The 19,217-nt window shown below is 36.2% G+C and overlaps 1 protein-coding gene across 1 annotated transcript in view; it reads left to right on the top strand.

Annotated features, from left to right (window-relative positions):
* Window positions 1–18,821, top strand: part of LOC113061439 (cadherin-13-like) — a 43,371-nt gene extending 24,550 nt beyond the window's left edge. The window contains exons 4-6 of the mRNA XM_026230553.1: window positions 9,253–9,486; window positions 10,150–10,368; window positions 16,629–18,821. Of these exons, the coding sequence (XP_026086338.1) occupies window positions 9,253–9,486; window positions 10,150–10,368; window positions 16,629–16,636 (461 nt within the window). The 3' untranslated portion in view covers window positions 16,637–18,821. The remainder of the gene's footprint in view (window positions 1–9,252; window positions 9,487–10,149; window positions 10,369–16,628) is intronic.
* Window positions 18,822–19,217: the final 396 nt, after the last annotated feature.

Below are 19,217 nucleotides of genomic sequence, written 5' to 3'. Positions count from 1 at the left end.
ATAAATAAATAAACCTGCTTACCCCAACATTGCACAAATATTAAGCAGAAAATCTGTTTTCTGTTATTGGACCCACTTTATATTAAGTGGCCTTAACTACATTACATTTTAATTCATTATTTAGTACAATGTACTTATTGTGTACATACATGTTTTTACATTGTACTTATTTATAAAAAAAAACTACATGTAATTGCATCTGTATTTAATTTCTGTAATTACATTTATAATTACACTGTTGACCCATACTTTACACCTTAACCCACCCTTAAACTTACCCATACCTCCAACCCTCTCCCTAACCTTACCCCTATCCTACCTCAATAGCAGCAAAAGTGTTTTACAATACAATATAAACACAATAAGTACATTGTACTTAAGTACATAGTAGTTAAGGCCACCTAATATAAAGTGGGACCGAAATATTTATTGAGCACCAAAAGCATGTCTATTAATTTTTATCAGGGAGTGCTTTAAAATGCATTTTATAATTCTCTCCTTTTTTTTCTCCAAATAATGTTACATGTCTTACAGATTCTGGAGTTTGTAAAGTAGCAGAACTATAAAAGATTTATGTTCTGGCGTAAGGCTAAAATTGCATTTCTCAACTTTGCTCCCTCCTTCACATGAAAATGTGCCTTACAGAAGACGTCTTCTATGTAGGGCACATCTTCCTGCATGATGTGCACTTGTCATTTAGGGCAGGCAATGTATTATCAGGAATGTTGCTGTACAAAATAAAAGGCTCTTTATGTATGCATGAGAAGTTTGCTTGGAGCATTAGCATATGCCTCAGAGACCTCTGAACATCCGCATTGTAGAGGGAAGAACTGTAATCAGTGCTTCAGTGCGACCAATCTAGCTCCGGGGCACTTGTTTTTGATTGTTGTTTAGTCCATGCTAATCTAATGTAAACATGTTGATGTTATAGCTAGTGTATTAGAATTGAACAATCCTTCATCAAAGGCCTGATTAGTACAAATATTTTATACACCTGAAAATTTAAATTCGGTCACCAAAGTTTCTGGTCCGCATTTAATTCAATGTGGACCAGCCACTATTTGTTTACCCACATTTTTCTAAATATCATATTTTGTGTTCAGTAGAAGATAGAAACTTATACAGATTCGTAACGACTATATATCTATCTACATAGGAACCAGGGTTACATGTGTAACCTTAGACGATTTTCAAAGTGGCACAAGGAACAATCTCTATCCATTTCTCCAGCCAGGATAATGTCGTTGCAATGAGATCTATCCAGAAAGCCTATAGTACATCATGATTCTTATCATCCACAGCTTTGGTTTCTCCACTGCTTCTCACTCTGCAAAACAGCATATTTCCACCTCCTCTGCGCTCACGTGCTATAATATAAAAGGAGGCTTGACTTCTGTGCAATTCTGTGTTAAGACATGCTCTTAAGAGATCGAAGAGGTGATTTTTCAGTGGAGAGAAACAAGTAGCTGTTGCCCATTGCATATTGTCTTGGGCTTGTGGAGAACAAGTCTTTTGGTTGGTTGCTTTACCAAACTAATAAGACACAGCAAAACACACACAGTGCACTCTCAAATTATCGTCCCCATCTGCTGGGCTAAATTGACACTGATTGGTTTCTGCAGACACTAGAGAATCTTTTTTTTTTTTTTCTGTCCTTGGACTTTGAAGTCTGAAATGAAGATGGAAGAACATTCGTATCTCTAATAATGCAAATCCTGTCACGTCCACTTGTGCAGTTTTCAAGGGGGAAATAGAACGTAATCACACATCCTCTCTTCATACAAAAGGGGGACTTTGACATAAAGAACGATGTAAGGCCCTGATTCAATACTGATGAAAGGATGATCTAGGCATTGTCAAAGCAGAGGTAGAGAGTTCCTTCAATCCAAGTTTCTCATTAAAAGGAACCCATGAGGCTAATCAGAGGTTTTTGTTCTAGAGGGACTTGCAGGTTTAATCGGCTCTTCATCGTCAGGTTCCAGCTGAGCTTTCCGTGAAGAAAGAGGGCCTGCCTTTAATTGCAGATCAATTTTCTCCCTTGTTAAGTTGACGGAAAGTCAACTGTATATGTGGTTGTGTGATAGACTGTTTCTCTACAGTCCCTCTAGGCCTGATTGAGAATTCAGTGGTTGCTGGAAGGGGAGTATGTCAGATTCAAGTGCATGTCTTGTTAATAGTTTTTCAATAGGTTTTATGCAATATTGTGCAGTATTCATAAGGTATCCGAATATAACCAATAGGTTGTTGATATTTTTTTCACATCACCTTTTCATGACTTTTATCTTAGATAGAGCACAGCTGATAGATATATAGATAGATAGATAGATAGATAGATAGATAGATAGATAGATAGATAGATAGATAGATAGATAGATAGATAGATAGATAGATAGATAGATAGATAGATAGATAGATAGATAGATAGATAGATAGATAGATAATATGTGTCACTGCAGACTAATGAATAATGACAGCCTAAAATTCAACATTGTCATCAAAGGAATAATCATTACAACATGACTTTCATCAAAGGTGTATTTGATCAAATGAATGCATCCTTGGTGTAAAGAAAGAAAGAAAAGGAAAGGAAAGGAACCTTCCACTAAAAATCACCTTGGAACCAGTTAGTGAAGTTATTTCCCAGAAACACTAATCATTTGCCATTCATTTTTAATCCAGTGCAGTGATGTTCTTAATGTGACTTCCGAAGTTTTTGCGCATGTCCAAAAACGTTTTGTGGCCACTCTGAATCTAAAAATAAAATATTTAAAAGCATCGATGGATATAAAAAGCTTAGAAAGGTTTTTTTTTTCCTTCAGAAATTCACTAGTTAATGTGCTGTTACATTAAGCTTATATAAGTCGTTTATTCTTATAGGTCTTTGCACTGGAGCTTTCTCAGCATGCCAAAGCAGAGTGATAAAAGAGCCATCTGCTCGAGTCCTGTGTGTCCTCTCAGAGTCTGTCTCTCTGTGTGACCACTGCAGTGAGCAACCACACACTCCACACCCCCACTGTGCTTTCCCTTCTGACTCAGACACCCTTCTGATTACATCCCATTCACATCCTTGAGCTCAACTGTTACTTCTTTTTTTTTTAGAGAGTTTCAAAGAATTTGTATCAATTGAAACAATTTGTCTAATAGTTCAACAGCTCTAATTATCATCACCACAAAGCTAGTGAATCACTCTGTGGATTCTTTCTTTGACTTTATCTTATACTTTTGCCACTGGCCATAAGCTTCAGCAGAGATGGAGTAGAAAGCCCCGGAAATCATTCATTTTCAATGAGAGCTGGTGATTTGAGACACAGTGTGGAAAATTGCCTGTAGGCGATGCGACAGAGTTGAGCAGAGTTTAACTGAAATGCAATGACTTCCAATGGGAGAAAGTGGAGCTCAAGTGAGCCGCCACCTGATACAGATCGTTAATGCAGTTGGGTAGAAACGGTAGTAGAGCATGGCAAATAGCACAGTTAAAGCTCATGGGTGTCCAGGGAATGCTGGAAATTATAAAATGTATACCTTACGTGCAGGAGTGCTTTACATAAATAGTCTAACCAAATGCATAAATGCAAATGATTTTGTGGGTGGTTTTTAACTTTTTCAAAGAACTGCAATTGTTTTCATACATTTAAGAGTTGTGTTTTTTGTTGTTGTTTTTTTTTTTGTGTGCAGAATTTAACTTAGATTTAGGCATTTAGCAAATGCTTTTATCTAAAGCGACTTACAAACGAGGAGCAGCACAAGCAATTTATCCGAGTCAACAATGTTTGTATTACACCGTGCCAAGTATAAGTTAAATTAGCTGGAGCAAGCTAGAGCAAAAGTGAAATGTACAAAAGTAGAGAAACAGAAAACAGACAGTGAGTGAAAGAGAGAAAGAGATACTGTGAATATACAGAGAGTAATACAGACTGAGAAACATTTGGTATCAGCCCAAGCTGCTGTAGTCAATTGGACCGTCTTCCAGGGCAGCATCAGGTGGAACAATGGGCCAGTGGCAAAATAAAGAAACTCACTGAACCAAGGGTCTGTCTTTGGGGTCTGAGGGGATGAGATAGAATCCTGTACTGTCACAAAATCATTAATGCATCCAACAGAATTAAAAAAAACCTTTCCCCTGAGACTTTTGCAGTATGTGAATTGTATTTACAGTGTGCAAGCTGTGTGCTAGCCATAAAATAGGAATATTTTTCAGGACTCTTTTTTTTTTTTTTAATGCAGAAGGAAAAGTTGCACATTTCAAATCTGCTCACGAACAGCTGTGAGGCTGAAAAACTGTCTATCCCATCCATATCAACAATGTTTAGTGATGCATTAGAAAGAAGTTTAGAGAAGTGAGAATTGGATCTCAGCAAAGACAGACAAAATATGAGCCTATACATATATCAGCGCGCCATAAAAAAGGAGAAAATAAATCACTCTCATTATGGAACGGAAAGGAGATAGCATCTGAAACATCCAGTCCCATTACATGCTGCATATGTAATAGACATATTTATGCAAATAACCCTTTTTATCCATATCTCATGAATATCTTTTATGTCAGTGTTGCTTGTAAAACAAAACCATGTGTACTCGGCTATTCATGAAGTCTTGCTGTATATTTCCGCTCACGTTTACCTTAATCAATATTGATGTTACAAGGGTCGTCGGTTTCTAAGATAAAAGTTATTAAGTGATAAACTGCAACATGAAAAGCTGATGCTCATTTCTAGAACACTTTATGGTGTATCTAAATGTGTGTAATAGGCCTTCAATGTGAGTTAGAAGATAAGGGAGCTCTTAGCACTGCCGAAGATAATTATGATGATGATGATGATGCTGATGAAGATGGTAAAAACTATGGAGCGATCAAGCGAGGGAATGCTTTTTTTTTTGTGAAAACAAGCATCTTTAATGTTTTCTAACCACGTACAGCAGCCGTGTGTAAATGGGAGGATTTGCATTCCCTCGTGCGTATATGTCTTCTCTGAGTCTCTCAGCACACACAGAAGAGCTTCATAAAGCCTGGCTGATGAGATTTTCTTGCTTAGGCGATTTTATCTTCATTTTTGCTTTGCTGGAAATGTAATGTGCAGTTTTTATAGATAACGTATGCTTTTGTATGATAGAGAGTTCTTGTATTGTGTAATGAAGTTCTTCAACAAGTTCTTTTAAATCCATTTATTTATAGCATTATTTTCCTTTCTTTTTTTCTTTCTTTGATCATTATTATTTTTCGTTGTATTTTTTTATTAACTGATTTATGCATTCACAAATGTATTATTATTATTGTTAATAATAATAATTAGTATGTTTTATTACAGTCATGCCCACAAATATTGGCACCCTTGGTAAATATGATCAAATAAGGTTGTGAAAATTCATCTGCATTGTTAATCCTTTTGATCTGTTACTTAAAAAAATTCACAAAAATGTATCATTTCATTGGATAATAAGAATTTTAAATGGGGGAAAATATCATTATGAAATAAATGTTTTTTCTGATACTCGTATTTATTTATTGACTTATTTATGCATTTCTGCAACCATTATTATTATTATTATTATTATTATTATTATTATTATTATTATTATTATTATTAATAACCGTGTATATATATATATATATATATATATATATATATATATATATATATATATATATATATATATATATATATATATATATACACGGTAATCCCATACCAAAATCTATGAATGTATTTGCATTAGATCAAACTTTTTATTTTAAGGAAAGAACAAATTTTAATATTTTAAGTAAATATTTAAGTAAAAAGTGGAGTAAACAGATAATACATTTTTTTTTTTACAAAATGGGTTTTAACACAAAAGCCATTTGTATTGTGAATTTACTTGGTTTGATATTTTATAATAATGCATTGAAATTAATATATTTTTAAAAAGTGTGAATAAATTTCCCAAATGCTTTTTTGAGTACCACTTGGACACCATGTCCAGAAACAGAAGAAGTGGACTAAAATGTGTTTGTACTACAGGAAATGTAGTATTTCATCGGGTCAGGTGGAACTCAGCATTGTAACATACTGGACCTACCAGACACCCCGTTCTCTTGAATGACAGATGTGTTAGTCGATTTATGTTGACAGAATTGATAAGGCACATCAGAGGCAAGAGAGATATGGCAAGTGCAGCTCATGAAAGTCCCTACCACGCTCCACTTACGCACCCTTCCCTGTGGGCACCATGCTCCTATAGCGCATAGACCAGAGTGATGATGGTAATGAAAGAAAGGAGGAAGACTTATAGTCTCAATATGCACAATAATTCCCATGTGCAAAGCTAAAATATTTCCATAGTGTTTTGGGAGGGAAAGAAATGCAATTCAGAAGAGATATTTGGAGGTCAGTGGCAATATGTGGAATGTTTGTCTTCACCAAACCAAAACTAATTATAATGAAGTTTCATATTGCTGCTGGCATATTGCTCATTTCACAAAGGTTGGAAGTGTTTGCTTTTCATCTTCTATTTAGATTCAGATGCATTTCTAATGCCAGTCAAAATCTGAGAGACACAATATATTAATATCATCTTTATTAGTGTGTTTATGTAATGTCTTAATATAAACTTTAGTGCATTTGCCTTTATATATAAACCTTACTTGAGTGTGTAGCAGTGTGGTACATTAAATATGAATATATCCAAAGGCCTTTTTAGTGTCTATATTCATCACAGATATCATCTCTCAACCGAACACTCTCTGTGCACAATAACATTCTACCAGATACTTCACAGTTTCTGATCTTCTGACAAACAGAGGCTTTTTTCATGTTTATTCATAAAAAGTTGACAAAGAAGACTTAAATTTGGAACGTCTTACATTGTAAGGAATAGTTCACCCAAAAAGTAGCATGCATTGAAAATCTGCTCACCTTCAGGCCATGGTCTTCATTAGAACAGATTTGGAGAATTGTAGCATTACATCAGTTGCTCACCAATGGATCCTCTGCATGGGTGCCGTCAGAATGAGTGTCCAAACAGCTGAAAAAAAACCCCTCATAAAATATCAACAAGTAATCCAGACTCCAGTCCATCACTTAACAGCTTTCACTTTCAACAGCACAAGTGAAAAGCTGTGTATTTGTAAGAAACAAATCCATCATTAAGACTTTTTTTTTACTTTAAACCATTGCTTCCTGCTAAAAATGAGTCCTGTATGCATAAGATTGCTTTCTCCAGTGAAAAGTGCATCTTGTCTGAATCAAACACCATTTACAAGCACAATGGTCCAAAACAGTTCTAAACAAACATGTTGGTGGATTTCGATTTGAGAGGACAACACATGGACTTTTTCAACGGAGGAAGCTTTATCATGGACTGAAATTTTGGACAATAAGAGGATTAAAGTTTAAATGCCTTTATGATGGATTTGTTTCTTACAGACATGCAGCTTTTCACTTCACAAGATGCTTATTGATGGACTGCAGTCATGTGGATTACCTGTGGTTTATTGTGATGTTTCTATCAGCTGTTTGGGATCTTATTCTGACGGCACCCATTCACTGCAGAGGATCCATTGGTGTGCAAATTATGTAATGCTAAATTTCCCCAAATCTGTTTCGATTATGAAACAAACTCATCTACATATTGGATGGCCTGAGGCTGAGTACATTTTCAGTAAATTTTGGGTGAACTATTCCTTTAAGGACAAAAATGTTACTCCGAATCACATCAGCTCATGCTCTCCTAGGTGTCCAAGCCCCCTAAATCCCCCTTGAATATTTTAGCCTTTAGCATTTTTATCTGATCTTGTTTTTTGGGTCAGAAAGCGGTCAATAGCTGTTGTTATGAGCAGGAACCTTATTTTCTATTCAATCACTATATACCAGAACGGCCATATTTATGTAATACTTGCTTTGACCTTTGGCGTCTTTCAATCATAGGTTTGCTCACTGGTGTTAAAAGCAAAGAAACAGACATGTTTACTAATGCACAAACAAGCCACTTCTACATTTTTTAAGAGTTCATGATTTATAAATAAGAATGCTGTTATCGCTCATGGCTGGACGTGTTTATTTCTGTGAAGCATACTGAGAAATCTGCTGCTTTTATGGTGTTAGGTGAGACCGTTTGCTTTTGTCCACGGACACACGTTCGTTTCATATTGTGAAACGTCTTGTTACATACTTGACAATCGTTTTGAGCAGAAAATCTGTAAAACATGGCAAGGATGTCCAAACGCAACTCTGCAGGGGTATTTTAGAGACGCAATTGGAACAAACCTGATTTCTTTTTCTACTGAGACATGACTTGCTCCCATGTTTTGACACGGTGCCTTTTCTTCTTCCTTTGAGGCCTGAGTGTTCCTGGCAGTATGAGGACAAAATCATTCTGTAATTACTGATTCTGTCATCGGATGTTAATTGCGGGTGACCTCCAGGGCTGTTTATAATTATGCAGTCCTGCAATAACTGGTAATCTCCTAGACACGGAATATTTCAAAAGCCTTGGATAATATATTTGTTTTGTTTTTTCACTGTGCAATATTCAATAAAGTGCAATCTGAGTCTTTCAAATAGAGATAATTGTTGTTAGTCCAAGTCAGACACTGAGTGATTTGATTTGCTGTTATTTTTTCTTCATGTATAAACATTGATTGGTGTTGTCTGTGTTTCTGATGCATCCAGTTTGCTTGTGCCTCAGGTTTTAAGAGGTCTTTAACCCACTTCACTTTACAGTAACAGTCAGGCTGCGTGAATGCTGTGATGAGTGCTAAGTACAATCCTCCTGTGCATTTAAAAGATAACTATTGATTTAGCCTATAGAGCCAGAGAGCTGCAGTCTGGTGAACGACTTGCATGTGATTGTGGAAATCAGATCTGACCAATTTACTTTCTTAATACTTTCTGTTGGTCTTTAGGGAAGCTTGTTCCCTTTTTTTTTATAATATACAATAGATAGTAAATGTGAGATTAAAGTAAAAATATATATATATATATGTCTGTCTATCTGTATAAAATGTTGGCTTAGTAACTAACTGAAACAAAATAAGTTTAAGTACTACAGTAATTGCTAAAACTAGAATAAAAATGTATGTAAACTAAATATTATTACATATTACAAAAGCTAATAAAATTGCAATAACATAAAATTACTTAAACTTAAAGCTAAAAATAAATTCAAATTATGAATAAAAATTAAAATCTAAATACTGTAATACTAAAACTACTTAAACTGTTGGTCCTGCCCAACTTTATTCTTTTAACTTTTTGCCTTTTCTCTCAATAGGTAGTCCACCTGCCTCGGGCACAGGTACATTGATAATCACTATAGAGGACGAGAACGACAACGCTCCCTACATCTTCCCCTCCGTGGCCCGCGTGTGTGAGGATGCTAAAGACATGAATGTGGTGGTGATCGGGGGACGAGACAAGGACATTCATCCTAATACAGATCCTTTCAAGATTGAGCTTGGCAAACAGCCAGGACTGGAGAAAACATGGAAAATCTCCAGGATCAATGGTAAGTTAATTCTCAGATGGGACAGAAACAGCCACTTGACCCACGGTTAAACACATGCTGGCTATTTCTAGAGCCAGTCTGAAGAAAGCCAGTTTGTGCTTTCACTAAAGGAAACCTTTACCTTAATAAAATTATGCTTAATTGATTTATTGTTGATCTATCATTTTCAGCAAATGAACATTTATTAAAAGTTTGATCAGGGAGTGAAAACGCTGGGGGTATAACAGCTACTGTATACCAGCACCTAACCAGCATGAACATGAAAATTCTAGTATTTTCACCAGGCTCAGGTGGGTCACATACTGCTGAGTGCAAGAGGATTGGTTTATTGTCCCGGACCATGTGTGTATCATTAAGTATCACCCTGACCAAATAGCTGAGTGTATTTTGGGTTTATCTTAGCACTCTCGATTGCCCATCTCTCCTGAGAACACACACGCAAACATAGAAAGGGATGTGAATCTCCAGAATTTCTGAATTCTGAAAGATGTTTGAGAAGAGAATCAATGGCAGAGGCTGTGATTCGAGAGAGACAGTATAAAAGAGGTCTGGTGAGGTGATATGAGGTTGAGTGGCAGAGTTGAAGATACTCTCTCTGACTGACATGTGAAGTGACCAGAATGCTACTGTACATAGTTTTTTTTTTATTATTATTGTTTTCAGATACTCACTCCCAGTTAATGTTGCTGCACAGTCTGAAAAAGGCCAATTACAACCTGCCGCTGGTTCTGACTGACTCTGGAGTCCCTCCAATATCCAACAGCACAGAATTGAAAGTTCAGGTGTGCACCTGTAAGAAGAACAGAATGGACTGCAGCCATGCTGGCTCAATCCAAACAAATCTCTTGCTACTGCTGGGACTGGTTCTGCTCTCCATCCTCTGTAAGTATTCTTTCGCTCCACCCCTCACAACACTCGCATGTAGAGCTGATCCCTCTTATCAGAATTCAGAGTTTTCAAGTTTGATAGATGATGTAGATGTTGCATATTTCATGGTTTCTAATAAAGTCCAAATAAATATTGCAAGTGTTTCAGATCCAGGATTGTGCCCAACAGCAAAAAAAAAAAAGTAAAGTCAGAAATTTGCAGAGTTCATTGTTGTACAAAACTCTCTTAATCCTTGAATATGGAACCTCGTCCATTCAAGTATTGCTTAAGCCCAGTTCACAGACAGCTTGCATCTTTAAAGCACATTCTAACTATTTACAAATATTTATTCAAATGTATTTATTCCCAGACATACATTCAAATTGACACACACAAACACACACCTTTGTTTTTGTGAAAAGTGGGGACATCCCATAGGCATAATGATTTTTATACTGCAGAAACTATATATTCTATGGCCCTACACCTAACCCTAACCCTCACAGGAAACTTGGTGCACTTTTACTTTCTAAAAAAAAAAAAAAAAAATCTGATATATATTCAGATTTGCATCTATATATTTATAATTTAAATGTATATTTTCAGATTTGTATCTACAGTATATATCAAAGTTCCCCTGTATACTTTGCTGTACAGTTTGATGGGAAATTGGCTTCTCTTGCAGAATGTCTGCCATGTCCCAGTATCTGTTTACCGTAGAAAAGCCTGGAACTGCATTAAGAGTTGATACATATCAGGCTAGATTTACAGCATGTGTAGGGCCACTAGTGCAGCAGCCAGAGACACATAGAAGCATTTAAAGTAATATGCACTGATTAAAGGTTGCTTTACTGCAGGTATTGGGCTTCTTGCTGTGTTTGTGTGTGTGTCAAAGTGTATTATATTTTTGTCCCACAGTTAATCTCCCACCTAAGCCTGCACATGGCCCCCTAGTGACTCTTTCTCCCGGCAATAACATTAATAATTCACTCCTTTAGAGGGGTTGGAACATAATGGAACTCTATACAGCCATTCTAAAATGGAAAACAGAGGAAAAATAGATCTGTGCACTGACTGTTCAGAAGGGATGTTCTGCTCTGGGTTTGGATAAGAGTCAGATCCATCTGTGATTTGTGGCACTGAACAGCCAATATCTCCAGATCTGTATGAAACATTGTATCAGATCTTCTCCTAAGTTTCTCTCCCCCAATCACTTTCTTGTTTGTGTTAACTCTGTGCATATCATACAATGCTTCAAGTTTGGGGGGAATTCAGTAAATAGCTACATTTTCTCAGGTTCTAAATGTGTTAAAATGTTGCTTTTCTATATAAATAGCTGGTTGAGAATAACTGATCAAATTATGTAAATCATTGTTATCAGACATATATCCAGACATGCACAAATGGTCTAAAACAACAATGCACACACTGTGCAAATAAATTATAATTCCTTTTTTCTTAGAGAATTCCTGCCTTAGAGTTTTTCTGCATTTTTTGCCGAACTCATTGCATGCTTCATATTATTGTATGGCTTCATTTCACAGTTTTAGGCATTATTTCCCTGTTCTCAGAATTGTTCTGTTAGCAATCATTTTTTGGTGTGAATGCTGAAAATGTGAATGTTAATAGGCTGAAATTATGGGATTAGTTGCTACTGCCCTGGTAGAAATTGACATGCGCTGTATTATGCAATGCTGTTTTAACAAAGTGGGATTTCTGGTGAAAAAAATAAATATATATATATATATATAGCTCCTGGCACAATTCTAGCACACAGTATTTGATAAATAATCTCAGGGATGTTACTATAATGTCTCAGTGATTTGTTAGTGTTTATGTGCTTGTATGCCCCTAACATTTATTTGTTTGCTCAATCAAAAAAAGTGCTGAAAATGTATTCATCCTCAGGGCATTCAAGATGAGATGTTTCTTCCTCTGAACAGATTTACATTAAGTTACTTGCTCACCAATTGGTGCTTTGCAGTGAATGGGTGCCATCAGAATGAGAGTTCAGATTGAGAGAAATAGCTGATGAAAGCATCACTATAATCCACACAACTCCAGTCCATCAATTAATGTCTTGTGAAGACAACAAAATCAATACAGAAAATATTTAAATTAATATCTTTTGTCGAATTATGCTGATTATATAATTTGGAATTTATTATCATAATTTTCACTAGTGGTCTCATATGTTTGAACTCCGTGTGTGTGTGTGTGTGTGTGTGTGTTTTCCACATTCAGGCAGTGATACAATGTAACAGGAAATCTAAAAGTGTGTGCATGTGTTTATTTCTCATGTGACATGACAGAGCTGGTGCATGCTGGTCTCAGAGATCCACTACATGTAAGTGATGACTCATTGTAAGGAATATAACCAGACACACTGCTATGTCGCACAGTGATCAAGTGGGCGGGAAAGTGTGTCTGGCTTCAGTTTACTTATCACCTTAATGAACTCTGACCCCTGTTGAGAGAGAGAACTGAGAACAGGCAGATAAGCCCAGAAGCTCAATGATGGAGCACTGTAAGACGAAAATGGCCAAAAGATTAGACAGAGTTCACTTCATCTGTCTCCTCTACAGGAGACACATGTGCAAACTCATGCATTACCAACATGTAGTTCACTGGTTTGTGCCATTCCATTTTTTTATGAGTAGTCGCCATTAAATGCTTGATAAGTAGATGATGTCTTGCAGTGTGACACCTTTTCGAGAGCTGATGTCACACCTGCTTTGTCTGTATTTGCTCATTCATCACAAAAAAACATTTTGATTATTTATTTGTAATTATTGTGCATTGAAAAGAATGCACTAAAAGAAATCCCTACTTTATACTGTTCTTCCTCCCTTCTCAATGATAAAGGAGTGAAGTGAACCTATATTTGTGGCCTCTTAAATAATGTATTGTGGCCTCTGGGAGAACACAAATAGATCCTCTATTAACCGACACAAGTTCCTTATTCTTTAGACCCCCAGTAAAGTTGTCCTGCAACGTACAGTATACATGCATGAGCCACGGCAGATCACGGGGGGCATGATTGGGACCATCTCATACACATTCATTGGTCTTTACATCTTAGATCCCACAGGACCCATTGTTACTGTTTCTGATGACGGTTTGCCAAACACTAACTTCTGTGCTGATTTGCCCTTTAAATCATTGAGTTGTGTGTGATTACACTGGTGATGTTAATGTTCGAAGGGAGAAAAACACATTTTCAACACAAGATGAGGCTGGATTCTGATACAAATGTCAAGAGGAAACCAAATTATATTTTCCACTGACAACATATGCTTTGATGTAACAATCGAGCTCAAGATCAGATCACAGAGGAGACTGTTAAGAGCACATGTTGAACAGTGGTAGGGTCAAACAATACCAAGATGACAATACTGCCCCCTGTAGGACTGGTTTCAAACTACACTTTAAGGATCACATTTCTTTGGGGTCAGTAAAATATTTGTATTTTTTTTTTTTTTAAAGAATGATAATTGAAATTGACATTTTTATTTAGCAAGGACACATTAAGAGAACCAAAAGTGTCAGTTAACACATTTCTGATGTTACTTTTTTCAATTCATCAATCCCGGAAAGTGGCAAAGGTTTTAACACTCAGATAATGAAATATCTTAAATGCAGTGTCTTTTTACTTGTTGACTGGTTACTTTTTAACCTCGTCTACCATTTCACTTTCCTACAAATAGCATGTTACTTCTGAGTACACTCTAAGTGAATAGCATCTATAACTATTTGCAGTTTGCTCTTATTTTAACCAGGATGGTATTTGATAAATAAACAGTTTCTACCATTTAAAGTAAATTGCGTCTACCTTTTCTTGCACATGTTTAAAGTCTCCATGCTTAATAAACAGTAAGGAAGTCCAGCCTGTAAGAACATGAAAATTAAACTGAAAATGTCAGTCCTAGTTGATTTAATAATCACCTTAATTGAAATATACATACCGGACGATGATTTGGAATATGTTCCTAATGTGATTTTTCTGGACAAATGAAGAGTGATGATATACTCAACAGACCTATAAAACTACGCTTTAATCTGATGAAAGATGCCCAATAGGGGTTAAATATAATTAATCCACAAACATGGAAATAAGCCTGAGTCTGGACCCACTGAAGTTTAAATCCCTTTTTCTGCCAAGATGGGCGCTTTTACTCTTTAATCCACTCTGGGTACTGATGTGGCCTGTCTCGAGGGGAAGAGAAATTTCCACAGCATCGACCCGTTTACTGGCTCTTCAAGCCACTTGTTTTGACGTGCCATCCGCAGTGCACCTGGCAGATAAAGCGTAACCTCTTCTTGTTAATGAATTTTCAAGCGTGACAAGAATGATTAATGCCACTTGCTAAAATTACAATTCCTGTTTTTAATACTGAAGGGTTGAGGTTTTCAGAACTCTTAACCTTGAGTACTGAACACTGGAGTAACTTGTCCCCTACATGTGCTATTGACATGAATGGTACCTCAAATCATTTTAGATTTAAAGTTGAATGATACATTTTTTGAGTAAAAGTTAGTAAAATTGATTTTTTTTTAAAAGGGATGGATTCTTCAAAAATGGTTATTCATTCATTATGTACTTGCCCTCATGTCATCCCAAACCTGTCTGACTTAATTTTTACTGTGGAACAAAAAAGTTATTTTTTGTTTGTTTGTTTGTTTGTTTGTTTTGTTTTGTTTTTTGGCTCTATTTTTTGGATTCATTTCATTTAACATTTCTTAAAAACTTTAAATGCTTTTTTATCATCATGTGAAGAACATTTTAATAAGCTGAAGAAAAATTTTCAGGCAAATGTTTCTATTGATATTAAATGTTCTTTGTCGAATCAAAGATGCCAATGAAGGAACTTTATTTTTAAGAGTCTGTACAATAAAGGTCATTCAGGTCCTAAACAACATTTGACCCCACTGACATATGACCAAAAGAAAGAAAATGAGAGAGAAAATCAGTTCTTTTGTTTTCAACAGTAAAATGAAAGTCATGCAGGTTTAAAACTCATGAGGTTGTGAAAATGTTTACATAATTTATATTTTTAATTAAACTATTAATTTCCTTTAAAATTACGATTCCAACCTCTTAAATCTATCTAGCTCAAATGGAAAACTCAGACCTGGCTGTAAATTTGAAGCCCGTCATGAGTGACTTTACTACTTGGCTGAAGGAAAGACAAATAGAGGGAGTGAATGATGAGGGTTGTGTAAGGGAGGGGAGGGGGGTGAAGAGGAGTTTATTTCTATCTGACCAAAGCTCTGCAGGGTTCACATGTGTTATTGTGCCTTGTTTCAGCTGCAGCTGACTGCTGCCACAACCACTTTCCTCCAATCAGGCTGATGGTAATTAGATCAAACACACTTTCGTCTAGCTGCTTGCATTGCACGCTACCTACACACTTACTTGTGTTTCCTCCTTAGGAAGATGGAGTGAAGAGTATGTGTATGTGAAGAGATCAGAGTGAGGATTTTTATCCTCCCCTTGCTTGAATTCATTGCATGTGAAAGCAGCGAGGTGAATTGATTCAGTTGTATATTTTGATGTTTCAGTCTCACACTCGTCTGCCTAAGGGGGAAAGTATTACCTGGATGCATTTCGGGCCCTCGGCACATGAATAAACGGGACTAGATTCTCATTATAATATGAAAATGGCATTTGTGGAACAGAGCAACGTCGGCCGTGCTTTTAAGTGCCGTTCAAGTCTTATTTTCCTTCCACTACCATTTAGGATCAAGCTGTACAAACGTATCTAGTAGAAAGAAACAACAAGCAGCAAAGGGGGAAATAAATCAATAGTCCTTTCCCCCCCTCCGCATTTAATATTCCCTCGCATCGGTTCTGGCATGGTTCGATCGCTGTTGAATCTCTGAGATCCGCAGGCCAATTCATTTCGCTCAAGTCTTGCAAAATTAGACCTTGCATTTTTCAAAGTTACATTTTAATTATATTTCACGATGATGGCGGTGTGGAGCGGAGTACGGAAGGCAAGTGAAGGCAGAAGTAAAAGGCTTTAAAGTTTCCAGGAGCTTCGACGGGAATGATATTTTGTTCCTAATTAGTTTAAATGCTTTGTTGTGGTTTTTCACGTTTTACAGATCCATTGCATGAATATTATGGAAATATTTCATGTTGTGTTAAAAATGTCAAACCTGCTGCTGAGGGAGACTACGTTTATTACAACCTCAGATGTTCTGTTAAACTTTGTTAAATGGTGTTTAATCACCGTTTTCACATTTCTTCTTGTCTCTTTTCTCTTTCGCAGGCTTGTAAATTCCACTGATTCTTTCTGTAGTCCTTTTACAACACTGAAGAAAACCTTCTCTTCTCCACACGCAAACCAGGCTGAGAGAGAAGACCTCACCCCCAAAAGACCCTTTGCACCCTCCATTTATGCTCTCGTCCTTTTCACCATCGTCTCTCTCTATCCCCAACTTCACGGCCTCCACCTTTTCACCAGGAACTTTCTCTCTGTCCTCTCCCTCCTTCCCCTGCACTTCCTGTCTTCTCATATCTCTGGAATACATCATGGACGGCACCGCCTTGATGCTCCAACTCTCTCTCTCACTGGACAAAGATATACTGGATGAGGGCAAAGCGATTGGACATTTTGATGTACTTTAGTTTCCTCTGGTTAAAGACTACTGTATTTGATCTTGTTTACTAATGTAAGGGAAGGACACAAGGCCTTGTTAGTCTGCAGTGGTTGTGTTTTCTTAGGGCAGGGTGGTAGCCAGAAGCCTTCAGAGTCTAAGAAAAAAACATCTCTTGCGTCTTTTATTTTAGTTTTTTTGTTCAATTGCATTTGTTGTTATGGAGTGGAACACAATATATCTTTAAAGTAATGTGTCACATTGTGGGGGGAAATATATATTTTATTTTTTACCAATGTACAAATATATTAATTATCGTATGTACTTTGAGCCTTATTCTTTAATGACCCCTCAAGAGAAAAAAAGAAAGGAACTGTATGTTTTTTCTAAATTTTAGGGACTATTTCTAATGCCATTGATGTGTGTTTTTTTTTTTTTTTTTTTTTTTTTTAAATCTACAAGTTCTTGTTCTTAAGTCTGAAGAGTGATTTGCAGGCAGAGAGCGAATCTCTCTTATGATTCTTGATTCTGATGGTAAGGCGTTTATTTAATTTTTCTCCCTCTCCTCTTGGGTCAAGTCAAAGAGGCCAGGGAAGGCTGTTGATTCAGTGGTTTTTGTTTTTTATATTTTGCGCTTGTGAGAAGAAGACAAGAAAAGAGAGAGAGAGAAAAAAGAAGATAACAGATAAAAAATAAATTAAAAATAAAAGCGTGTGTGTGGGTTTGTGCGGAAGACCCTGTAAGTTCTGAAAATGGAAAGAAAAAGATGACGCGGTGAATGAGCTATGTCTGTCTTTTGCACTAATTTAATAAAGCTGTTACTGTCCTTCCCACCACTTTAACTTTGCTTGTTTGTTTAAAGCTTGTCTGCAGACCAAAGGAAGAAGAACCAGATTCCTTGATGGAGAAATGTCATGAAATATGATTCTGTTCTTGGCTTTATAATGGAGACGGAATAGATTCTAATCTGGATACGGCTGAAACAAACATACCATCATATGCACATAATGTATTTTAAAGATATAGAAAACTAAAGTGTTCACAACAATTTTGCAAAGTTAAGGAGTCTTGTCTATCAGGGCATTATTGTTATTATTATTACCATTAAAAAATAAATGTGAAAAGATATTGGATTCCTGATTTCATGCTGTAAATATTTATCCTTTTTGTTTGTTGAGAAAATAGATACATTTATATATTGTAGAATATAGTTTTAAGTAATATACTGGGTAATTCATGCACAAATGCAGTTGTATAATGTAATATTGTTAAATGTTTTAGTCCATATTTGTAGCATTAATTCAGGTATCCATTTGTATCTTTCTACCATCTTTTCATATAGCCATGTTTTACTAAGAAATGTTGTTAAAAGGGTCTAAAAATAAATACTTGTCCTACTTCTCCAATGTAGCTGCTTTAAAGGAATGGAAATGTCTTGGTTTGAAGGTCAAGATACACTTGCATATTAATTGTGATTTTATGAAGTAGCTCAGGCATTTAACTAGCTTTTGCATTCATTTTGAAGTCAGAAAAAAATTACTCTGGCTGTCATCATCGCTAAGAACAAATAGCATCTGATAATTTCTCACCAATTTGATTAACTGAAATAATTAGCTCATAAACCACCATTAACATTTCCCAGGCACAGTCTAACAAACTAACTACTTCTGTATAAATAATGTAAAAATTAACCTGTGAAACTTTGCAAGTTGCTCTCGGTTTGAAAATTGATGCTTATACTTTGACAAAAGAATGGGGAACATTTGGAGCAATACTCGTTTATGAATTGAAATGAATAACAAGCCTTGATTGTCCATTTTTTTTTTACATTGTGACTACAATATAAAAGAATAATGGGGACCCAGCAATGTAGTCACTCGACTGAATGAAACTCATTTTGATTCCATACTCTGTTTTAGGCCCACATCGATTCTTACCAGAGCTGTCCTGGCAGAAGTTTGTTATATTTAGTCACCGCCTTTTTGTCATAATTACTCTTCTTTAAAACAGAAAACGTGCAAGACCTCGCTGAATGAGTTGAAATTAATAAATGATCATGCTTGGCCATGTGGATCTAGGATCTAGGACATGTAAATGGAACATGTGTTTGGGTCGATGGAAGTGTGCACAGGTGATCGTGTCCTCGATGAAGTCAATGGAACTTTGATTACTATTTCCAGGATTAGCCTCTAGCTTGATCTGGGAGAAAACTTAAAGACACCATGAAATCAATAATGAACTTCTGTGTCCTTTAGTCCATG

The sequence above is a fragment of the Carassius auratus genome, chromosome 43, assembly GCF_003368295.1.
Source record: "Carassius auratus strain Wakin chromosome 43, ASM336829v1, whole genome shotgun sequence".
Lineage (NCBI taxonomy): Eukaryota > Metazoa > Chordata > Actinopteri > Cypriniformes > Cyprinidae > Carassius > Carassius auratus.
The sequence above is the reverse complement of the archived record's forward strand: the minus strand, read 5'-3'. Positions and strand labels throughout refer to the sequence as shown.